General features: G+C 39.5%; 1 protein-coding gene across 1 annotated transcript in view; it reads left to right on the forward strand.

The window, feature by feature from the left end:
- The window catches only part of LOC136863475 (titin), a 352,605-nt gene that overhangs the window by 326,014 nt on the left and 90 nt on the right, over window positions 1–26,501 (forward strand). Inside the window, exons 12-14 of the mRNA XM_067139877.2 lie at window positions 75–255; window positions 17,892–18,185; window positions 23,897–26,473. Of these exons, the coding sequence (XP_066995978.2) occupies window positions 75–255; window positions 17,892–18,185; window positions 23,897–26,473 (3,052 nt within the window). The remainder of the gene's footprint in view (window positions 1–74; window positions 256–17,891; window positions 18,186–23,896; window positions 26,474–26,501) is intronic.

Here is a 26,501-nt window from a genome sequence, read left to right on the forward strand (position 1 = left end):
GCCACCCTATGTATGAGTCTATCATAATTCAGTAAAAAATATATATGACTTCTTGATTGTCTTCAATGTTACAGGTAATTGGCGTACCCCAGCCAGTTCTTAAGTGGTATAAAGATGGAGAAGAACTAAAACCTGGTGATATTCATCGAATTATATCTGGGCAAGATGGCACATGTTGCCTTGGCACATACACTTGTGAAGCTCACAACTGCATGGGCACTGTGGCCAGTTCAGCCTCACTGCTGGGATTTGAAGGTTAGTAAGAAACTTCACATGAAAACTCGTTTCACCATTTTATTAATACACGTACAAAGTTTTCATTCAGTGTGCTCACTTCTTGATATAACTTACCTACAGTAGGCTGAAGAGTACTAGTGATTAAGATAAATGGTACTCCTATGGATAAGATAGTTGGATCAAATACCAGCGAAAGAGAAATCTTGAATGAAAGAGTCCCATGTTGGTGTATTTACTAGCACAGCAAAGAACTCTCCTTCAAAGCAAAATCTGGACATCTTGGCACTTCATACAGACTATAGCAGTTGAAGAATCATTAAAAAAAGAATTTTATCATTATGAAGATACTGTGTATGTTGGGTAGTCAGCCCGAAGGCTGGTTTGATCCTCTGCAGTTCCGCGAACAGCTGTCATAAATAGCCTAGGCGTCACTGAAGAGGCGTACTAGGGAAATGAGGAGTGAGGTAGTTTCCCGTTGCTTTCCTCACCGAGTCAGCCGTTGCTATTACATATCAGTCTGCCAAGCCCACTGAAATGCATGCACCAACCGACCCTATGAGCGATATTTTCACACCATTCATAACAGGGACTGGCTGCATAAGGAATGGTATTCTTAGCATCACTCATACTTCAGTCACTTTCATATTGTCGAAGCCAAGGATGAGACTGAGACAGGTCAATGAAAGTAACAAATTTGGTATAGCCCATACCAGAAGACATAGTGCACTGTAAACACTACATCTCGCCAGCAAAGCAGTCTCTAAATTCACTGAACTAATTTTACATTTTTGTAAGGGTTGGACCATGTTGTTGCATTATGTACATTATATACAGGTTGCCAACATACTCTGCGATCAGCCATTTTCAGCCTTAAATGATGTCAACTTTATATGAATGATGTCAATGCTACCCAGTTAGTCTTTTCTTGGAAAGCCCTCAGCTGGAGAGAAAACAAACTTCTTGGACAGCTCTAACGATGTGGCCAAGTATGTAGTCTGAGAACAAAGTACAATAATATTAACTTTGTAGGACAACATTACTTATTATCAGATTGTAAGGTTACAAAGTTACTTATGATATGAATAAAGAACTGAAATTATAGATAGGGCTTTCAGATGGTGTTATTCTGAATAGATTGATAAATTAGTTACAGGATTTTGAGTTACTGCAAAAGGACCTCGACAGAGATGTGAAATGGAGAGCAGACAATAATATGTTGGTATCAATCAATCAATCAATCAATCAATCAATCAATCAATCAATCAATCAATCAATCAATCAATCAATCAATCAATCAATCAATCAATCAATCAATCAATCAATCAATCAATCAATCAATCAATCAATCAATCAATCAATCAATCAATCAATCAATCAATCAATCAATCCTGATCTGCATTTAGAGCAGTCGCTCAGGCCTAGGTGGCAGATTCCCTATCTGTTGTTTTTCTTAGCCTTTTCTTAAATGATTGTAAAGATATTGGAAATTTATTGAACATCTCCTTTGGTAAGTTATACCAATCCCTAACTCTTGTACCTATAAATGAATATTTGCCCCAGTTTGTCCTCTTGAATTTCAGCTTTATCTTCATATTGTGATCTTTCCTACCTTTGTAAACACCAGTCAAGTTATCCATCTGCTAATTTCATTCCACACCGTCTCTCCACTGACAGTTCGGAACAAGTCTCCCAAGTCTTCCGAGCCCAAACTTTGCAATAGTTTTTTTAACGCTACTCTCTTGTCGGAAATCACCCGAAACGAATTGAGCTGCTTTCCTTTGGATTTTTCCATTTTTTGAATCAAGTAATCCTGGTGAGGGTCCCATACACTGGAACTATACTCTAGTTGGGTCTTACCAGAGACTTGTATGCCCTCTCCTTTACATCCTTACTACAACCCCTAAATACCCTCACAACAATGTGCAGAGACCTGTACCCTTTATTTAAATCCCGTTCAAGAGATGTGATGTGGTAAGCAGGGTGAAAAGTCAGGTTGTGAAAAAGTACTCTCTATTGAGGGAGTAAAAGTACCTTTGTGTTATTACAAGGAAAGATCTTCATTGGGGTAATCACATTAACCTCCTAACATACCAATTATTTACAAAATTGTGATCTTTTTTACCTAATTTTTTATTGTTAAAATGGGCTATTTATTGAAAACTAATGACAGTGGTAACAATAAAAATACATTTTTCGAACTTAACAATGAAATATAATCCACCAAAAAGTTCCTGCTTTAAAATCCTGAGTATACTCGTGATATTTTTTACGGGTTCTAAAATAAATAACACAGCACTAAATGGATGGCAAGTAATACAACATGACACTCAATACTGTTCAAATGTTTGTGGCTGTGTGAAATGCCCTAAAACAAGGATCAACACACAATGCTACATCGCTGGAAAGCCGCGAAAACGAACTGCCTGAGTCACCGACATCCACTACGGTTGAGTCAGAAACATCTGTTGGCAAAAAAGGACCCTAAAGTAATAATTTCATAAACATCTGGCGGAAATATTGAGAAACAACAAGAAACGAGTATATTTGGGCTTTTAAATTAGGTACCGACCAATGAGCGACATTCCTGAGTATACTCGGGATTTTATTTTATATAAATATATAAAACCCCGAATATACTCGGGCTTTCATGTTAAGAGGTTAATGAGGTTATAAATAAAGTTTGCAGATCTCTTCGTATGGCTAAGAGGGTTTTTAGGGGTTGTAATAAGAATGTGAAAGAGAAGCTGGATACATCACTGGTAAGACTCCAGTTAAGGTATGATTCCTGTGTACGGGACCCTCTCCACGATTACTTGACTCGAGAACTAGATGAGATCCAAAGGAAAAAAGCGTAGTTTGTTCTGGGTGATTACTGACAAAAGAATAGTGTTATGAAGATATTGCAAACCTTGGGCTGGAAAGACTAGGGTGTAAGGAGACAAGCAGTTCAACTAAGCGGTATGTTCTGAGTCATCAGTGGGGAGATGGCATGGAATAACATTAGTAGACAAATAAGCTTGACTGAAGTTTGCATGAGTAGGAAGGATCATAATATGAGATTAAGTTGGAATTTAAGAGGACAAATTGGGGCAAATATTCATTTATAGGAAAAAGAATTAGGGATTGGAATAATTTACCAAGGGAGATGTCCAATAAATTTCCAACTTCTTTGAAATAATTTAAGATGAATCTAGATAAACAGTTGATACGGAATCTGTCACCTGGGTGACAGCCCTAAATACATTGACTGATAGATCTGTACAGTTGAACAATCAAAAGCTGACGCATGAAGCATTTTAAATTCTTATATCAGATATCATCATCTTCGGATCAGGCGGTACAGCTACAACAAAAATGTATGCAGTTCACTTATTGTTGAACGACATGTTCCTGATGATATGCGACTGTCCGTACACAATGCAACTGTTCCCATATCAGAATAACATAAATTAATTTAATGAAATGGACAAGAAACGGGCTTAATGGTTAAATAAATGTGTGAAGTAAGAGACATCTTGGCACGTGTAGCTCCATGTGTAGAATGTCATGGCATATTAGTGTAGGGGAAAGGTCATAGGTTACCAGCCAGGAGATCTGGGTTTTGAATACTGCATTACTCTATTGCATAACTGCACCATACTAACAGTGTTTGCATTTGCACTCTGAATGCTTGCAATGAACATGTAGTTAATTATCACTGGTGCCTCGAAGGACAGTCATAGAGGTGCAAATATGCTATGTGCCATGCACAGTAGACGATAGGCTTACATTTTTATGCATGTTCATTTGAGTGGTAGTTAGCTTCAAGGAAGCGTATCTGCCTGTCAAGGTGAGAACCAGTGTTCGAGTACATCTCTATGTGTTATTAGTTAAAAATTTTAGAATGTTGGATTCGCCAAATATTCTATATTTCTATTCAGTGCAAAATCTTGCATTGTGCTTTTAATTAATTATGTTAGTCCTGAAAAGAATTCTTCTAGACATGACTTAATACCTCATCCAGAATCCATCGGCTTAAACAACTTGTCAGAGCTTGTTGCATTGACTCAACAAGCTTCCTAAAGTATTCTTCGTCGAGGGTGATCTCCTTCCATGAGTGCAACAATTGTCCCATAAAGCATCATGCGAATGCAGGGGAGGGTGAGGCCAGTGTTTCTTTATATGACATTTCCACCTTGCCCACACGTCTAAAATGGGGTTCAAATCTGGAGCTTGGGAGACCCAGTTGAGCAGTTCAATGGAGTCCTGCTCAGAAAGTCAGCCATGAACACGACCGCTCATGTGGACTGGAGAGTTGCCTTGCACGAACTGTATTACCTCATCTAGATAGTGCTCTCTTACACTTGGAACCATAATATTCTAAAGAATATCCATATATTGGTCCAATGCAAGATGGTCGTCTATCCGATGAAGCACTCCAGCCCCATCAGATGGTATCCATCCCCAACACAACACAGATATGTGACCACTGCTTGAACACTTGACTATATATATCTTTTGCCATATTGGGTTCACCATTGCCTGTAAACATTAACCAGCCCAACCTCCACCAAAATTAAAGAAGTCTCATCAGAGAAGATCACATGATACTAATAACAATTTAATTCAATTTCTGCAAAGGCGAATTGATCATCTGCTCAGTGCAGAGACTCTTTGGCAGTAACTTTTTAGCAATGGAGCCCAGCTTCTTGTAATCATATACAAACCATGTATGAACATCCAGGAAAATAGGTTGCCTGCACGAACTCCTCCAAATTGAAGAATGGGTTCTCCTGTCAAGTTTCAACTAATCTGTTGTCCTCTTTCCTAGTAGAAACGTGCTTTAAACCCATGCCCAGTAGACGTCCAATTTTCGGTTACACCCACTACTGCTGTATCCACCTCTGAGCAGCCCTGAGCGAAATGTCATATTGAATCATTGCCTACCGGGCGAGCTGGCTGTGCGGTTAGGGGCGCACAGCTGTGAGCTCGCATCCGGGAGATAGTGGGTTCGAATCCCACTCTCGGCAGCCCTGAAGATGGTTTTCCGTGGTTTCCCATTTTCACACCAGGTAAATGCTGGGGCTATACCTTAATTAAGGCCACAGCTGCTTCTTTCCCATTCCTAGGCCTTTCCTGTCCCATCATCACCATAAGACCTATCTGTGTCGGTGCGACGTAAAGCAAATAATACCAATATAAATGGTCCATTATTCGACATTATAGGAAACCACGGAAAACCATCTTCAGGTGCCGACAGTGGGTTTGATCCCACTATCTCCCGGATGCAAGCTCACAGCTGCGCGCCCATAACCGCACGCAAACTCGCCTAGTGGCACGAATTTTGTTGCATACAGCTGACCCACTGTGTTACATGTGAGCGTGCCTTATGGTTATAATTTCATGATGCTGAATGGAAGTGCAAATCATGAACAGGAGAGAGAAATGATAAGGTAGAATGAGAGCGAGAGCTGAGGGTCGTGTTGCAAAACACATCCAGTCAACCGTACAAAGCCGAACGTAGCCGAAGTTGACTTTCTTGTATTTCAGGTCTCCAGAGATGCAATTTTTTATTGCTCATCTGTACAGCACATTTTTTGTGGTGGTATGCATTGGTATGCTGTACTGGCACCTTTTTCTCGAATGAAACAAAAAAAATTGGATATTATTCGGAATTTTCCTATCACATTTCCCATGAAGTGTTCTCTTATGGCTTAAAATCAAGTTCCTTTGTCCGCTTTGGTTATGTTTCAATAGATATAATGTGTACGACACATGACTGAAGTTTTTGTAAACTGCCATTCTAAAATGATCATTCTCAACCTACTAACCATTTTGTGTCATCAGCTCGGAGTTAAATAAGAAGAAAGAGATAATCTTGCACATATTTGGCAACTAGGATACAGTAGAATAGGGTGTTGGTTTCCTCACCCTTCTGCAAACAAACCAGGCGCGTCAACTTTGGGTAATTATTTGGGGGGAATGATTAACACAAACACAGGCATGTGAAAGGAGGAAAACTATTAGTGCAAACATTCCTATATAAACAATACAGTATTCACAAACAAATAGGAAAAAAACAGAATAATAATAGAGCTTGTTTCTGAAATATATATTTGAATGAGTCTAATGTATGGAGTTTTCAATAACAGTCACAAGTAAACAGAAAAATAGAACTTGATTCATAAATACAGTAAATATTTTGAAGGAATGTTTTATGTACAAAGCTATCACAAATAATCACAACTAACAAAATTAGAACTTGCTTCATAAATACATTTTCTTAATAAATATCCTATTACCATATTGTATATTAGGCATTTCATGGTACAAAATGTGAAAAGTTCTATCACCAGATGTATCGCCTGAACAATCTCCATCAGGAAATGTGTTGTCTGAAGGAATGCCCGCTTTCTAATTTCATTTCTTGATATAAACCATCTATCACCTTCTCCAATTTTAATGCCTTAGCAGCCTCCGAAGACTACCAAACTCCACATTTTAAGGGGACTTAGCATCTAGGAGGAGAATTGGATGGGGGGCAGAAAATGCCCTGCTCCACTCCCAAAGGTGGCTCCACTGAAACAGACTGTTCTTGTCAAGGACAATCTGATGGTATCCATATTGCACCAAGTGCCACTAATACAAATGTGGCAGCAAACAATTAGTAAATAGCTAACCGTCATAGGTAATCTGGGGTTACGGTATGTTTAAATTTAACTGCTTTCATTGTCTTTAAATACTTTGAAAAGCATGAACACTTGTTTTGTGCTGCCGAGGCAAGCAAGTTCGTAGTTATTTAGTAGGAGTGAAGAGTCCATGTGGTTCATAAGTTAGAGAAGTGAAATGAATAAATTAAGTACCTAATTATATTGTACCAGTAAGCAATAAAAGAAAGCATGACAATTTTTTTGAAGTATCTCCTGAATGTGTGAACAGTGAACCAAGTAAATGTGAAGAAAACATCGCAAATACTGATAGATTTACTGCAGTTCAAGAAGGAAACAGTTCTGTCCAGGATGGGCCTGATTGTTGGACATAGACTCAGAAAAATGACTTCTTCCAGAGAAATGAGAGGCTTAATGAAAAATAATATGCAAGAGTGTAAAATGTGCCAAGATTTTACAAGTTTAGGACTAGAAAAACAGGTGGTAGTAAAATTTCTTCTGAGTGGGGCAGTAGTAAAATCAGTACCTTTGGAAGAGAAGAAGATGGTACATCTGGAGATATGAATAAAGGGAGATTCAGTAAATGAAGGATATTGGGTGAGTAGTGGTACCTTTCTTCTTACCTAAAAAGAGCACTGCATCTCTACATTCTTGTTGCTATACCCCTCGCAGCAGTGTTATGGTACATAAATGACAAAGTATAACCACTGGCAGTCAGATAAATGTCCACTGTGTTCATTATTACTACAGGCTTTCATTCTGATGCTGCTGGATGTCTTACATAATGTTTGCTAATGTTGGTCTTGTGCTCAGCAATCCTGTGTGAGAGGAGGTGGTGTAAGTGAGCCCGACTAATGCATCATAGCCTGAAATGGTTATGGATGGTCATATTCATTGTGTAGGAAGACATATTTACCCTCTTGTCCGTCTCACATTGGTTTGTAGGATTTTCTGAGCACACAATTCACCGCTTGTCTCAAAGGACAACAGGCAACCCTTTCACTGATGTCCTCTTACTTTTGTTCGTGAATGTTAACCAATGGTCTCCTGTTGCGTGCACCAGGCACTATATCATTCTCAGTGTTTTTCCTGAAGGTCAAACCATTCTCCCAAGAAATGTGCACGCAAAAGTGTAATGATGTACCTTTCCCTGTACTAGTTAAGTTTAAATTTTAAAAAATATGTTTTAAGACACAAGATTAATAACCATCACTGCACCATTACTTCATCTCAATCTCACTCACGGGAGTGCCAACACAAAATTGTTCAGGCATATCCTATAAATGTATAATATATACAAGAGGGTTGTGGCTTGAGTCATGGTAAAAAATGTATTTTTGAAGTTATGCTCTTTTATTACTAGATGACATATGTCGGGAGCCAACCTAGCATGTTTCCAAATCACTACATGGCTCTGTCATTTATGATTAATGCACACAAAGCAATGTTAAATCAGTTTTGTGTCATCTGCAGTGCAGAGTAAATGTGACCTAACTTGAAGAGTGTTCTTCTGTTCTCCAGGAGAAAAATGCCAGGCAGTGTCACAGAGAGTTGGTAGATCAGGGCCTCTCAGGGTGCATGCACTGTGCACGGTGCAAAAGACGACTTCGCTTGGTTGACCAGAGTTCAGACCCCCACTCCTCGATTTGGAGCAATAGCGCTGTCTCACTCTTTCCCCACGCCTGTCTCACTCACTCCCCCTGTCTCCCTCTTCCTCACTTGCTCCCTAGCGCTCCAAATCTGAGCTGAGTTGAGCCAAGTTGAGCCGAGCTTAGCCGAGTAGCCCAGAGACAAAGCGTTGGTCTGAACTGAGGTGAGCGGGACCGATGCACTGTGCACAGGAACTCTGCACCACTGTTTGCACACGTGAGATTTTGGGCGTTTAGGAGGGCCTGTGGTAGATGCTGTCAGGAATAATGCTCTTGCATACCAAACTGTCCTGAAGTGGATAGCAGCATTATAGCAAGGAGACAAAACAACAAGTAACCAGCAACGAGCAAGACAACCAATGAGTATACAGACATGTGCTGCACATGAAGTAACTGACTGCCTGATGGAAATAGAGAGAAAATGGATGCTACTTGAGTTAGAGAGAATAAGCAGGAGTGAGAAATGGACTATCCTACAAGATTTTGCAGGATGATTTTCACATGTGTAAAGTTGCATCAAAGTGGATGCCATGTGTATACACATATGTTCAGAATTAGACACGATATGCTATATGCAGTGACCACCCAGCATGCTGTCATAAGGAAAGCAACCACTTTCTTTTAAGAATTAATGCTATTGATGAATTTTGGGCCAGAGCATATGACTCAGTGTTCAGATATCAGTTAGCAGAGTGGTGACATTCAGGATAACCATGAAGGCAGAAGAGTCATCAAAGTCCTTCTCCTACATACGTTGTTAGAGGGATAATAATAATTTCGTGTGGCAATTTCTAGCAAAGTGCAGCCCTTGTAAGGCAGACCTTCCATTGAGGGTGGGTGGCATGTGCTATGTGTAGGTAACTGCGTGTTATTGTGGTGGAGGATAGTGTTATGTGTGGTGTGTGAGTTGCAGGGATGTTGGGGACAGCACAAACACCCAGCTCCCGGGCTACTCGAAATAACCAATGAAGGTTAAAATCCCGACCCAGCCGGGAATCAAACCCGGGACCCTCTGAACTGAAGGCCAGTACGCTGACCATTTAGCCAACGGGTTGGACATTAGAGGGATGATTGTGTACCACTTTGTTCCACATGGCACAGCAGTGACAGCAGCCTACTGCAGGAACTTCGTTCTGAGATAGGTACCTCATGCAATTAGGAAGAAATATCCTGATCTTCTGGACAATTCAATCAACTCCACTACAATGTAAGATGATGTACAGCAGAGTGTGCACAGCGGCTACAGGATTGCTGCAGACGGGAAATGTTATAACACCTACCATACTCTCCAGACTTTTCTCCTTGTGATTTCAACCTGTCATCCAAAGTGAAGGAAGCATTATCTGGTAGATTCTTTGAGACACGAAAGGACATTGCAAATGCAGTGTGACAACAGATGACCCAATTCTTACATGATGAAGCAGATGGTATTCGGCACCTCTCATGTTGTTGACAGTGTGTTGTTTATTATGCTGTGGGAAACTATTTTGAGGGTCATTAGGAAGAGTATGAGTCCTCATCACTGAAGTAAACACTAAATTACCCATACAACATAGACATCAGCTTGTTTCTGTTTCCCAGATTTATCATGTACTTGTCTCTGCTTTCTGTCGCTCCCATTTCTCATGCTGACTTGTCATTGTATTTAACTTAACGTGCGTTCTATCCAAGTTATTATTAGCTTTATGGATGGTAAATTTACTCCCTCAGCAATGCCTCATATTTATCCCACAGCTTTTGTCACAAGTAGTTTAATCAGTTATGCAGTGCATGCAAAATGTATCACCTCCTAAGATATTTCTTTTAAGTAAGTCTTTACAGATTTATCTGGGGTAACAATTTTACATATAGAACCCTCTTTAGTCTCTCATGTTGAATTTGGTAATTTAGTGTTTGTTTAAGTGATGAGGACCACTTGCTCAATAGTAAATAACAAACACAAGTTGGTAGACAAAAACCTAGCACGTTGTAGTGATCATTTATGATGAGGAGTACCATATAAGTTTCATACTAGTGAAGATCTTCCTATCAATGAAAAATTCACTCATAATCAGTCAACCTGTGCAAAGTGTAATGGAACCTATGTGTAGAATAAGATTTTAGGATATGTGACATATTTTAGCTGGCATTGTGGTCTGGGGTTAGTGAGTCAGGCTTTTACCCAGTAAGGTACTGGGTTAGATTTCCAGCCATGTCAAGGATTTTCATCTAGATCTGAGACCTGGTTCGAGATCCACTCAGCCTACATAAGAATAATTTCAGAGCTATATCATGAAAAATTACTGGCCCAAGAGAGATCCGATTTACTCTGCCATCCAGCAGGCCTACAGTAAAGTAGAACGTCGAAACTGATGAGTAAGCAGCCAGATATTATGAAATTAAAATGCTTGAACACAGTAGCTGAGGCCATACAATTATTGTTATTATTATTATTATTATTATTATTATTATTATTATTATTATTATTATTATTATTATTATTATTATTATGTCTCATTCAACGTAATTTTAAATACTGTATGTCTCGGAAAACAAGTCTTATTGAATGAGAAATATTATTTACTCACTTAATGGTGATTTCCAGTGGTTTCTGGCTTCTGCTCTATGTGAATGCCTTACAAACACAGTGGCCCACCTATGTTTTTCACCAAAGATATCTTCTGACTAGCTGAAGATAGTGATAGGCAGTTTTCACTTAGGTCAATAACAATGAAAGACACATGAATAAATGTGCAACGTGTCTCTTGTACTTTAATAAGCACTGAGGGTGCAATGCCAAGTTGCTTTTTAAAATTGGACCTATGCCGATTTCTGCCGCATACAAATTTGGTCGTAGCCAGCCACATTTAGTGATGCAGTTATTTCCATAGTCAGACTGCAGTACTAGCAAAGAAAGTTTCCAAGTGTGGTTCCATCTGGAGATTGGTCAAGAAGACAAGCTCAATGTATGACCCATACCTCATGTTGCTGTTGCCGGGGATGGTAAACATACGAACACTTCACCCCACCTTGTCTTCAACGTTTAGAATCTTGGCACCTGATTTGAAAACCTGCATAATTTAACAGTCAATTTCTGACTGGAAAGAATTTTATCATTGAATGTGGTTGCCTACAACCAACTAAGTATGCCACAAAATATAAATTTCATGTTTCCATATTGACTACTAAACTAATAATCTTTAAATCACTATAAAAATGATTTATTTTTAAACAATATAAGGAATAAGGAGGATACTGTGTAATAATAAATCATTGTTATAGTGATTTAAAGATTATTATATTAACTATGTATGCTACAAGAAAAGGTATAATTTCATGTAGTGATGGGCAAACGATACCCGTGTTCGAGCGGGATTGAGCTGACCCGATACACGCTGAGGTTCGAGGCTGTTCGAAGCAAGCTTGAGCAGTCACGTGCCCGATGGCGAAGTCTGACTAAGGCTGCAGCACAAACGTGCAGATAAGCAAATAGCATATGAAGTGAAGCACAGTTCATACAGGTGTGTGTATGATATTGATAACCAAGGTGCGCGCTGTCATAATATTACTACATTCAGTCATTGACATATATCTTATGAGAAATAAAGACTACCCATAAAATTAGAAGGCATAGATTATAATAATGTTATGAAACAGACAAAGCACGTATCCGTAATATTCCCCGCATATTAACGGAAGAATTTCCTCCCAAAGCAGTACTTGTGTATCTTGTAACAACCGTACTTTTGACACAAAATTATGAATACGGCAATATTATTCTTACAATATCATGCTTTGGGCAACTAAGGCAGCTGTGTAGTGTGGGAGGCAAGGTGTTCTTTCTGTCCTCAATGGAGGGAGGTTTGAATACCCTCCTAGGGAGAGAATTATCCTTTCTACTCGTACAGAAGTATATGAGTAAGAAAGGATTGATATCATCCACCTCTGTGGTGTAGTGGTTAGTGTGATTAGCTGCCACTCCCAGAGACCTGGGTTCGAGTCCCAGTTCTGCCACGAAATTTGAAAAGTGGTACGAGGGCTTGAACGGGGTCCACTCAGCTTCAGGCGGTCAACTGAGTAGAGGTGGGTTAGATTCCCACCTCAGCCATCCTCGAAGAGGTTTTCTGTGGTACCCCACTTCTCCTCCAGGCAAATGCCGGGATGGTACCTAACTTAAGGCCATGCCACGGCCGCTTCCTTCCCTCGTCCTTGTCTATCCCTTCCAATCTTCGCATCCCCCACTAAGGCTCCTATTCAGCATAGCAAGTGAGGCCGCCTGGGCAAGGTACTGGTCATCCTCCCCGGTTGTATCCCCAATGTCTCACGCTCCAAGCCACTGCCCTTGAGGTGGTAGAGGTGGGATCCCTCGCTGAGTCTGAGGGAGAAACCCACCCTAGAGGGTAACGAGGTTAAGAAAGAAAGAGAAAGAAGGGATTGATATCGCCTCAATCGTGACCATAAATACATTTATAAATATTACTGTCTGATTGCGTGAAATATATACACTGACTGACAGAGCAAATGCAACACCAAGAAGGAGTGGTTCGAAAGGGATGAAAGTTGGGAAAAAACAGAGACGGCACGGACGAATAATTGATGTTTATTTCAAACCGATATGCAGGTTACACAATGCGCACGGCATCAACTCAGTAGGATGTAGGACCACCGCGAGCGGCGATGCACGCAGAAACACGTCGAGGTACAGAGTCAATAAGAGTGCGGATGGTGTCCTGAGGGATGGTTCTCCATTCTCTGTCAACCATTTGCCACAGTTGGTCGTCCGTACGAGGCTGGGGCAGAGTTTGCAAACGGTGTCCAATGAGATCCCACACGTGTTCGATTGGTGAGAGATCCGGAGAGTACGCTGGCCACCGAAGCATCTGTACACCTCGTAGAGCCTGTTGGGAGATGCGAGCAGTGTGTGGGCAGGCATTATCCTGCTGAAACAGAGCATTGGGCAGCCCCTGAAGGTACGGGAGTGCCACCGGCCACAGCACATGCTGCACGTAGCGGTGGGCATTTAACGTGCCTTGAATACGCACTAGAGGTGACGTGGAATCATACGCAATAGCGCCCGAAACCATGATGCCGCGTTGTCTAGCGGTAGGGCGCTCCACAGTTACTGCCGGATTTGACCTTTCTCCACGCCGACGCCACACTTGTCTGCGGTGACTATCACTGACAGAACAGAAGCGTGACTCATCGGAGAACACGACGTTCCGCCATTCCCTCATCCAAGTCGCTCTAGCCCGGCACCATGCCAGGCGTGCACGTCTATGCTGTGGAGTCAATGGTAGTCTTCTGAGCGGACGCCGGGAGTGCAGGCCTCCTTCAACCAATCGACGGGAAATTGTTCTGGTCGATATTAGAACAGCCAGGGTGTCTTGCACATGCTGAAGAATGGCGGTTGACGTGGCGTGCGGGGCTGCCACCTCTTGGCGGCGGATGCGCCGATCCTCGCGTGCTGACGTCACTCGGGCTGTGCCTGGACCCCTCGCACGTGCCACATGTCCCTGCGCCAACCATCTTCGCCACAGGCGCTGCACCGTGGACACATCCCTATGGGTATCGGCTGCGATTTGACGAAGCGACCAACCTGCCCCTCTCAGCCTGATCACCATACCCCTCGTAAAGTCGTCTGTCTGCTGGAAATGCCTCCGTTGACGGCGGCCTGACATTCTTAGCTATACACGTGTCCTGTGGCACACGACAACATGTTCTACAATGACTGTCGGCTGAGAAATCACGGTACGAAGTGGGCCATTCGCCAACGCCGTGTCCCATTTATCGTTCGCTACGTACGCAGCACAGCGGCACATTTCACATCATGAGCATACCTCAGTGACGTCAGTCTACCCTGCAATTGGCATAAAGTTCTGACCACTCCTTCTTGGTGTTGCATTTGCTCTGTCAGTCATTGTATGACAATCAGAAGTGACTCGATATTTCAAGCTGTATCCTTTACCAAACTTCAGGTCAATCGGTCAAGTAGTTTTCGAGCCCATCAGAAACAAATGAAACAAGACACCATCTCTTCTTCTTCTTTATCTGTTTACCCTGCAGGGTTGGTTTTTCCCTCGGATTCAGCGAGGGATCCCACCTCTACCACCTCAAGGGCAGTGTCCTGGAGCTTCAGGCTCTGGGTCAGGGGATACAACTGGGGAGGATTACCAGTACCTCACCCAGGCGGCCTCACCTGCTATGCTGAACAGGAGCCTTGTGGGGGGATGGGAAGTTTGGAAGGGATAGACAAGGAAGAGGGAAGAAAGCGGCTGTGGCGTTAAGTTGGATACCATCCCGGCATTTGCCTGGAGGAGAAGTGGGAAACCATGGAAAATCACTTCCAGTATGGCTGAGGTGGGAATTGAACCCACCTCTACTCAGTTGACCTCCTGAGGCTGAGTGGACTGCGTTCCAGACCTCGTACTACTTTTCAAATTTCGTGGCAGAGCCGGGAATCGAACCCGGGCCTCTAGGGCTGGCAGCTAATCACACTAACCACTACACCACACAGGCAGACAGAAACCATATCATGTTAAAAATCCCGACCCTGCCGGGAATCAAACCCACGACCCACATGACCAAAGGCCAACACGCTAAAAATTTAGCCATGGAGCCAACTGTCAAATGTGTCAACAACTGAAGACAAATATCATACATTTTTAATCTAATAACCATTCAAATATGTAGCTATTTCGACAAGTGTAATGGTTTCATTTTGCTGTATTTAGGCTATACGGCCCAAGCAACACATTTTAGTAGAAAATTGGTTTATTCTGATGGAGGCATTTGTAACAAATCATCGCACAAACACAAATTTTGACTGTCTCCAATATACAGATTGGCCTATGGGTTGAAATTTTATTTTGTACAAAAGACACGGAAGTAACAGTAAACAGAGGACGAAACAGTACTGTCCAGCATAATACTCTTACACATCCTTCTCAGGTTTTCTGGGTGTTAGTAAGAGCAAGGCGCTGGGTTGCAGCGTGCACAAAAGCTCGAGCAAAGCTCAAACTTGTTCATACTCTGACGTTATCTGTTCGAGCAGCTCGAGCCGGGCTCAAGCACATCACTAATTTCATGTTTAAGAAAGTGGACTGTTGCCTTGACGCTTATTAAAGCACTGAGCACACACTGAACATACCATCATGTGCCCAGTATTGATATCAACCTAGGTGAAAACCTTGTCACTATCTTTCATATTACATTCTGTATGAATGACTGATTGAATGCATGAGTGATTGAGTGGATGAGTTACTAACTGAATGAATGAGTGAATGAATTGAATTGAATGATTTAATGATTGAATCATGTTTGTGCATAAATAAATAAATAAATAAATATGCTTCTCACTCAGTCATGGATAGCCACCAACTGGGGAAAGAGCATTCATGATTGAGTGGATGAATGAATGAATTAACTGTATAAAAAAATAAAAGTTCTATGACTATTTCGAAAATATTTGAGGTAAAAATCTTAGATGGGCCATGATATATAAACCTTAGAACATAATACTTCTAAAAGGCAGCTGTCATGCAGTCTCGTTTGAGGTAATTTGAACTATATCTTCAAAAATGAGTCTTTGGATACGAGAAATATTATTGAACCTTCTAATGGTGATTTTCAGTGGTTTCTGACTTTTGCTTCATATGAATGCCTAACATTCCCATTCCCATTCTTAGTCCCAGTTCATTGAAAATAAACACACCAACAGGGACACTACCACAAGAATAATATATTGTTCATCATTATTTTTAATGTAGTTGTGGGTCTGGGAATTTAGCTGATAGGTCAGTCGTGGGCTTTGGTTCAAGGGTCCCAGATATGATTCGTGGCCTCAACAGGTTAATTCCTCTGACTTGGGGACTGGATGTTTGCATTTGTCTCAATACCATCCTCTTCATGTACATGCGAGACATCACACTACCATCCATCACAGAAGCACGCCATAGCAAATACAGTCCTCCATGAAGAGTTCACTCCAGCTAGGGCATCTGGCCATAAGAAAGGGTCAAGTCCACTTGTGTGACACAGATTGCACCCAAAACCCCACATAGGTGTGGGAAAATTGGAAGAAGAAGATTTTGAAACTAATTCTACTTTTTTATAAATTATCCAGTAATTTCAAGGTGTGCAATTAGCACAATTGCTTACCTGCTGGCCTTTCATCTGGATAGGCAAGATGTGGAACCATGTGGATCACCTGTAAACCATCAGCCTTAAATCTTGCTAAAAGCCTGAGAGGATCCAGCAACCCCAGAATTACCTGGGATAAGTTGAAGAAAGTTTAGTTTATAGTAGTTTGATTAGAAATACAGTATTTTATTATCTTACTAGAGGATTCATGTTGCTCCACAGCATTCATTATAAATAGGTCAGATATCTCGTCTTGATATTCCTGTCGTGGTCATATTGTTTTGCCTGCCCTTTTCAATTGTTTTATGAACATTTAATAAGAAGCGCGTTATGATGTGCCGCAGTTCGTTGTAAGAATTCATCCATTCTGACATCTTCGTGCCATCTGCTTGGTAAAAATCTATCCATATATTCAGTTTTTTATCCTGCAGTTCTTGATGTAAAGCTTGATATTGTGATGTATAAGGCAATGGTATTTTTAATCGCACTTCTTCCATATAGAATGGTTGTCTTGTGAGCTCATAGGTTAGTCTCGAAGGACTGCATTTGCCAGGCAGAGAACACTTTTAAGATACATGGTCACTCTTTCTAGTGTCGCTAGGTTAGCCTTTGATAGGTGTTCCCAGATAATTTCTAAGGTGTATGTCATGATGGGGTCTTTTTGTATGTAGACTTTTTTTCTCTTAGCAGCATGTAAGTTATTAGGAATGCTCTACCATCTGTTGAATAAATTTGGAAACTGGGAAAGGTTAGAGAACCAAAGAGTAGCTAGCAGGGAATAGTATTCTTCTGTGATCATAGGAAGCGTGTACTCTCTGGCTTGACAAGTAGTGATCAAGTATGGCTGCATACAATGTAATATTAATGAAAGAATATTAATGAAAGTGTTAGTTGCTTAGCAACCTGCTAAGTATACAATTTGTTGCGGGTTAAGGTAAGCCTTCACCTGCAATTATTGGAGTGTTCATTTAATGATTTGATGTTATGATTACTCAAAGTTGGCTGAACTTACAGACCTATCAATGTCTCATGATTCACTGGCAGGTAATTACTGACATAATACAACAAAAATGAAGCAAATTGGTCTGGTAGAACGGATAGACGGATTTGCCAAAAACTGTTGTTAGTAAACTTTTTTAATATATAGATGTTCACTATTTCTAAAATATTGGCTAATTAAATGTGATATTCCTGTAAATCTTGTAATTTTATGAATTCATTTACACTGTACTTTTTAAAGATCGTATGCTGATGAAGACTGGGCAGCAACGTGTTGACCAAGGAATAGCTCCTGCGGGCCATATTATTGCACGGAATCCATCACTGTCAACCATACATGAAGAGCGTACATCACAGATGTATGATACACCAGCTACTGAACGCTCGCTTACAGTAGATGAGCGACCGGAAATATCTTTCTCTTTTGATGGGAAGGAGGTGTCAGTGTCCCTGTATGAAACACCAGATCTTACAGAAGAAGAAGCTCTCCAAGTTGTGGAAATGTATGCTGATCAGCTGTCAGAACATGTTTCTGGTAAGCTTCTTTTACAGATTACTTTTGAATTTGTCAGGAATCTTGGACCAACAAGCAATTATTAGCTGGATCTGTTCCCTAGGTAAAGACAGAAAAAACGTTTCATCTTCTGGAGGGTGTAGTGAAAAAAGGCAAACCCCATGTACATGTAAAATATTTCCTAGACCTATGCATAAGGTTGGATATTATTTACAATATTTAAATGGTTTACAAAATATATAAATAATACTGTGTTAAATATACATGTATACATTGTTGCTGCTTACCTATTCTCTCAATCAGCAGCTTGCTAATCACCTATTCATACATAAAATTCCCTTAAAAAGATAAAATTAAAAAAACAGCCACCTTAGTCATTACATTCAAAGATATTATGATTAAAAAGTTGTTACATGTTTTGGCCTTAATATTAAAATACAATAAATCGATAAAATGATACAAACCGGGACTGTTAAAAAAATTATCAAGAACAGATTATGTAAAAATATTCATCTTGATGCGAGGTGGCTATTAAAAATTGGTATAATCAGTTTTTAAAAAACACATATCTGGGCACTTGATCTTATGAATCATCACCATCTTCATTTCCCCTTTCCAGCTTCCCAGTTTGGATTGTGAATCAAGGACCTCCATCACTGCCTATCTCTCCACCACTCTTTTCCTTTTTTAAGAACATCTTCTGGTTTTCCTCCCCTCTTCTCTATGCACTCCCACACTGAATCTGTCCAGCTCTTTTGGGGTCTTCCTCATGGTCTCTTTCCTGTTAACTTTTCTGAAGAAGCTTTTTTGGGCACTCTCAATTCTCCCATTCTCATCATATGCCCATACCACTTTAGCTTTGTTGTTTCTATCCTGTCTTGAAGTTTCAAGATTCCCGTCCGTTTCCTTATCTCTTCATTTCTAATTCCAACCTTTCTGGTCTTGCCCTCGATACCTCTTAGGAATTTCATCTCCACTGCCTGTATTCTACTGCCTGTAGTCCACAATCCACCTGCATAGGTTAGTATGAGTTCATAATAGGTTGAATAAAATACTTTCTTACATTTCTTCGGGACATCTTGGTTCCACAAAATATCCCTTACACTCTGGTAGAAGCTGTTTGCTTGTTGTATTCTTTTCCCAATTTCCTCGGTTATCTTTCCATCTTCTGTGATCACACTTCCCAAGTACCTGAAACTTTTAACCATGTCCAGAATTTTACCATTCAGTTTTATCTTTCCTCTTCCTTCCTTCCTTCCTTCCTTCCTTCCTTCCTTCCTTCCTTCCTTCCTTCCTTCCTTCCCCTTGTCATCACTATGGTTTTACTTTTCCCTGTGCTTACTTTCATCCCAAATTTTTCTATCTCTTGATTCCATACATCTACTTTTTTTTGCTCTTCCATTCATCCTCATCCCATATCACTATATCATCTGCAAAGCACATGGCTTTTGTTGCCTGTCTTCCCAATCTCTGTTTAATGTTCTAATGAATTTCATCCATGACTATGATGAATAGTGTGGGGGATAGTACACTTCCCTGTCAGAGACCAGTTTCAGCTTTAAACCATTTTGTTTTTCCTTTAATCTTATGAATCATCTTCTTAAATGTTGGAAAAAAGTACATTCTTATTAGATACATTTTATTGACATCTGAATTAGAGACAAACCACTAGTAATACACTTAGTGGAAAAATAATTGTGTAAACAAAGCTTTCGCTTGGAATCAACATGGAACATTGGTTAGCTACTTGAGGTTAATAACTGGTACGATGTCCCATTTAAAATCTCCTGTTGACATACTGAATAGAGAAAGCATAGTGTGCACAACAGTGGGAATTGCTAGACTGTCAAGTCACTGAGTTACAGAGTTATATGTGTTATAATTCAGACCGAAAGGCTTTAAAGTTACACTAACTGAGTCAGCAGTGAAAAGTGTATTCCTTCTTAATGAATCATTTTACTAATATTGATGAATTAATTACTGGTAACTCATTTCTATATTCATCAATTCATGCCATCCCACACTAAAATAAACAGCCATGATTGCTATTAATATAACAGTTATGTGATACCTCTTAGTTACATTAAAAATCAGTACACTGCACTGTTATAGTCATGGTGCTTCTCTAATTTCAAAGTGCTGCTCCTCCAGAGAGAAAATCCTCAGGAATAGCTGCCCGTTCCTGAGGATTACCATGAGAAGCAACTCAATAATTAATTTAAAGTTATAACAATCATACAAAAATTTAGTTAACATGTTGAAGACGATGTCACCTTTTGTGAGGTGACAGGCGATGCAAAATATCGTGTGTCGCCCCTCGTGGAGTGAAACGGTACTATGTTTAGGCTGCTCAAGTTGAAATTATCACGCAGAACTGCTGCTAACATCTACTGTTGCATTGTGCTGTGTGTTCTCCTAAGGTGTTCATTGAGTGCAGTGCGGTGCCCATTCCCGTCTCTGCAAATAGACGATGGAATTTCACTGATATTGATCACCCTATTTATGCAACCATTAGAATTCAATTATTAGTGGCAAGGAAATTAATGTGAATTGGAGTCGATTATTGCTTTATTGCTATATGCTATTGTTACATCACTTCAGAAAGTATTATAATAAACCTGTAGTGCTCCATTGTCCATGGCTCACTCGGCACAGAAATACATATGACTTGAAATCAGTTTTTATTACACAACTGTAAACTACAAGAAGAAGTTTGAATGGCATGCAAACAAACTGCTCAAAATAAATGACAACGTGCCACAACAACAAAGAAAAGTATGCCCCACTGCCAACCTGATAACCATATGTCACCCCAGTAGGGGAACACACAAATGGTAAGTTTGAAGATAAGATTATACCTTTGGTTATCAACTAGGAATGAAATTATGCACATGACTAGCCCATTACAACCTGACATACATATATCACATTTCCGCAGTTTACCAGTAAAAAGTCATTATTCACCTCAACATTAACGTGTTAAAAATGAGCAAATCCAAAAGCAGCTATCTTGCAAAGGATAAGCTTTATTTTACTTTACAGCGAAACCATACAATTGATGGTGTACAATGCACAGCTCTTAGGGCTAATTCTTGTCTTCTGGACCAATTCATCTTAAAGCGTTTGAAAAACTGATTGATAATTTTGAAACTGTCCCATGAGCACCAACAAACAACAATCATATAACTTTCCAGATTTTCAGTTTGTTATTATTATTAATATTGTGAAATATCCCAGTGCCAATGATCACTTACAGTAGTGTGATAATAAAGTTAAAACATAATTACCCAACAACAACATAAACAACTACAACAAGAGTACAACAAGCACATGGAAAGAAAATATTACAAGAAATACTACGAGTTAAACATTCTAAATCCAGCATCGTCATATACAAATTCACACACAACTTAAGAATATCCAGTGCTTAATACTATGGCTTTCAATACTATAAATTGAGCTTACTACTAGCTGAACATTGCAACATTATCATATACAAATTCACACATATCTTAAATAAATCAAATGCATTAATATTACAATTTACAGTGCATTGAAATATGACACCATCACATAGAAATTTACACACAGTTTACAGAATGCTGGAGTCTATTCTTGAAGCATCTTACATTTTTGGGAAAAGGCTCTAAGACAGCTGCAAGTAATGTATTCCAGTCATCAATTCTCCAATTTATGAACGAATATTTACCATAGTTAGTTTTCTGTGATTTACCTTTTACTTTATGCGGATGATGTGTCCTATTACAAGTGATTCTTTTCATTTTAGCGGTATTGAAATTCAATGATTAAATGTTAAACAATTAATTTATTGAAACCACCTATTCAGTACTAGTTAACTAACTAGTATTAAGTAGTATTAATTGGTATTAAGTTAAGTAACTAGTATTGAAACCACCTATTCAATACTAGTTAATACTAGTTACTTAACTTAATACTAGTTAATACTACTTAATACTAGTTAGTTAACTAGTACTGAATAGGTGGTTTCAATAAATTACTTGTTTAACTTTTAATGATCTGTCCTCCTTATGTAACAGGACTTTCCTAGTCGACTGTTCAATTCTCCCCAAGCTGGCTTATTCGTGAATGCATTATACATGGTGCATAACTGTGTTCGTTTCCTTCTAGTCCCCAATGTCTCCCACCCAAGTTTTTCTAACATACTTGTACACTACTTCTAGAATTGAAATCATTAAGCACAAATCTTTCAGCCTTTTGCTGTACCATCTCAAGTTCCTTAACGAGTCTTATTTGGTATGGATCCCATACAGCTCCTTCATATTCCGGGACTGGCTCAATGAGTGATATATAGCCCTGTGCCTTCACCTGGGAACTGCTACCCTTTAACACCCTCATCACGAAGTGTAAGGACTTAATTAATTACATTTCCTACATGGGTGTCCCATTTTAGATCTCTCTTTGCGTGGATTCCTAGGTAGTAGCATGAGTCGCTCTCAACCAGAGCATCCAATCCAAGACGATATTGAAAGTTCCCTTGCCTATGTTTCTTTCCCATTCTTATGAGACTCCATTTTCAAGAATTTATTTTAATTTTGTTATCGAGTGCCCACTTATGGAGTATACTTATATCGGCTTGTAATAACCTATTATCACTAGCATTCTGTATTTTTCTGTGTATTATGCAGTCATATTTTTCTTTCACATTTTTGAAGCAGAGTTCATAGTAATTTTTCATTTCAACTCAAACCTTTTTCCCTTGTGAGCTGCTGTCTCTTTCATATCTTATCATTGTATAAACTTATTAAGCTGCTGTTCCACTTTCTATCAAAAGCTATTATATCCACACATTTGGTAGAGTCATAAGGGGAAAAATAGGTTATTCCTACATACACTTCAAATCCACAACTTTTCTTCAGACATTTGGTAATAGTACTCTGGATTCTGTGATGTCTATTGCTCTCTTTATAACAAAAGCCAAGAATATAAGGGAGGGTTCCATTCTCATTGCAATTACAGCAATGGATTGCATGACTCCTGCCTTGTAATAACATATTGTTGTAAAACAACTATTCAATGGAAATGCTCACCATAAATCCCAGGATATCGTGAAACCAAAATTACTTCTTTTATGTTATGGATTTGTATGTCTTCTGTATTAAGCTTTGATATTGACCCTTTACACTCATATGTCACATATGTTCCAAGATATATTTATTCCAAGAATAGTGTGCTTTAATGGCATCACTTAACCTTTTGGCAACTCATGGACAGCATCACAAACTTACGCAGTCTGTAAAATGAATTCTCTTCGTGAAGATGAGGGCCCACTGAACTGAGGGCCACGCTTCATCTAGGCACACACTCGGATTATTACAAAGGACTGTGCTAAGTGCAGTAATAAACTGGGAATAAAAAGGGCTTCTTCTTCAAAATATTTGCAATGAAACTAAGCCTACATCAAAATGTTTGCTTTGAAATGTGCTATACACAGGGTAAAAGCAAACAACAAAAGCATACCTACAAATTTTTCATTTCCAGATTTACATAGTCATGTAAATAACCTCATTTCAGTTTTTGTTCAGTTTTAGCATTAAGAATAGATAGCACTACACCCATTATTTTCCAGAAAAGTAAATGTGAGAAAAGTAGTGTAACCAAACAAATTTATTCAAGTCCTAAGTGTTAAGGTAGATTCCATTGCAACTTTGTTTTTTAATTTTTTCATCCTTGTTGTGTCTTTCCTTTTTCAGAACACAACGTTGTTGATCTTCCTCCAATGAGATTTGTCAAAGAGTCCTCCCATTCAGGGAAACTTCTCATGGAAGCAGTTGTTATTGATGTGACAGGAGATTATTTTACCACAGCAGAAGATGATCTTCGAACAGATGCTGATCTTGAAGAGCTATCAATCACAGATGATGCTGCACAGCAGGCATCTGCTCTACCACCAGACCTTGAAGAAGATGGTATTCCATTTGATAGGTTAAATTCAGAATTCATGGAAAGGGCATTGGCCCCGACAGTCCCATATATTGGAGCTGATGAAGTATCCCCCCCAAAGCGACCTCCTCGAAGAAAATCTGAAAGCAACCGATTAACTGATAATGAACAGGCAAAACAGTCTAGTGATACCTATCATAGCATTTCACAATCCAAGGGAGCCAATGGTGCTGGAAAGTCATCTCAACCTGAGGATGATCGAAGTGAGTCTTTTAGTGATGCACAAGCTTCAGAATTTGACACACCATCGAAGTATGAAACATTTGTTAGTGCGAGAGGTAGTATACCTAAAATGAAAGAGGAAGAATTTGCATACCAAGTAGCAGCTATAGAGGAACAAAGGACAGAACTCTTAAGCGAAGAACAAAATCGGGCCTCAATAAAAAGCAGTCCACCAGAGTTAGTAAGAAATACTCAGATCGAAACAAAGAAGAGGAAAGGGGAGGCTGCTGATGAAGGCGTACAATTGGAACATTCTGAATCAAAAGTAGAAAGTAGCACACAGACAGGATCACTTAAGAAGAAAGTTCGTACAGTAGAAAGTGGGCAAGGTGACTCATTCGAGAATATCTTAGAAAATGTGTTGGTACCAACATCTGAGCGAGTTACTACAGCTGTATTGGAGACTGACAAGTTGGAACAAATCAGAGAGGGAGAAGATTTAAGACAATTATCTTCTGCTGAGAAAATAGACAAAGATGACTCCTATTCTGAAGAGGGTGATGGACTAAAGACACGAGGAAATGTTGAAGTTGGTTCTGAAGATAGAAAAGATTTAGAAGAACAAAAGGCTAGAAGTAAGACATTAAAGAGGAAAGGTTCAAAGAAAGTTCAGTCTGAAAAATTGGAAACAGTGAAGAGTGATGGGAAATCAGCCGTTGAACAAAGTCAGCAAACAGGAGAATTGAATGATTCACTGAAAGGGGAATCTGCTACAAAGAAGAAGCGTTTATCTGCAACTGATCTTGATCTACCGACATTGCCAACTTTAGAAAAACATCCAGAATTACCAAAACCACAAGCTCAAAGTAGTGAATCTGATGTACTGGAAGCTCTCACTAAGTCCCTGCAAGATATACAGAAAGGATTGACATCAGTGGAAGAAAAAGTTATCTCAGAAAATATAGATGAGCCTGCCTCTGCAATAAGTAGTCTGTCAGTATTAGAAACTTTAAGCCAGCCAATTCATAACATCCAGAAGGGCCTTGCTTTAGTAGAGCAGCACTCTGGGTCCTCATCTGAAGAACATTCCACAGGAAAGACAGGTCTGATATTGGAGAAGTTAGCACAACCCATCCAGGAATTTCAGAGAGGCTTGGAACTAGTTGAAGAAAAAGCTTTTACTGAAAAAGCTGAAGAATCTCTATTAGAGAGAACGATTTTACAAAATGTTGCACAGCCTGTTGAGGAACTAAAGCGGGGAATGGCTTTGATTCAGCAGCAAGCTATTCTAGAATCTGCAGCTGAAATACCAGAAATCAAGTCAAATACTCATGGCATAATTCCTACTCCTTCAGAGAAGGTAAAAAACAATGAAAAACTTGTAGCACTACAAGGCCTTTGGCAATCTATCCTTGAGATTCAGACAGGGATCAGTATTTTACAACAACAAGCACTTTCAGAGGTAAGTGGAGAATTATCTTCAGAAAGTGCTGGTATGCGTATTTTATCTACACTCGAGAAACCACTACAGGAATTAAAACAACATGTGACAGTTGTAGAACAGCAAGTTATTCTCGAAGATTCTGCAGATTCCAAAGGTCGACAAACTGAAATTCCATTAGAAGGTGTTTATCAGCCAATACAGGAATTGCAAAAAGGTCTTGCTCTTGTTGAACAGCAAGCAGCAATAGAAGCTGAAGATGGATTTGAGCCTGATATTATGAGGTGTTCCATACTTAAAACATTATCAAAACCAATTAAAGAATTAGAAAAACATTTGGTTGAAATTAAAAATACCAGTTCTTCAGACATTCCACTAGATAAATATGCAAGAAGTTCACCAGAACTTCAAACATTAGAACAATCCATACAACAGTTAACAAGGGAAATTGTCACAATTGCCAAGCTAGCAGTTCTGAAAAAGAAATCTGAATCTGATAGTCTTGCAACTTTAGGGAATTTAGCACCACCTCTTCTAAAACTTCAAAAGGAGCTTGTTCAAGTAGAAAGAAGCATTGTGTTTGAAAATTTGGAAGATCCAGAAAATTCCTCAGTGTCTGTGCCATCATTGAAGAAACTATCATTTCCCTTAACAGAACTACATCATGGATTATCAGAAATTAAACAACAATTAGAGCAAGATACTAGCGATGCATTAACACCAGGTGCACAGCATGTAGCAGCACTGAAAGC

This window comes from Anabrus simplex, chromosome 2, assembly GCF_040414725.1.
Source record: "Anabrus simplex isolate iqAnaSimp1 chromosome 2, ASM4041472v1, whole genome shotgun sequence".
Taxonomy (NCBI): Eukaryota; Metazoa; Arthropoda; class Insecta; order Orthoptera; family Tettigoniidae; genus Anabrus; species Anabrus simplex.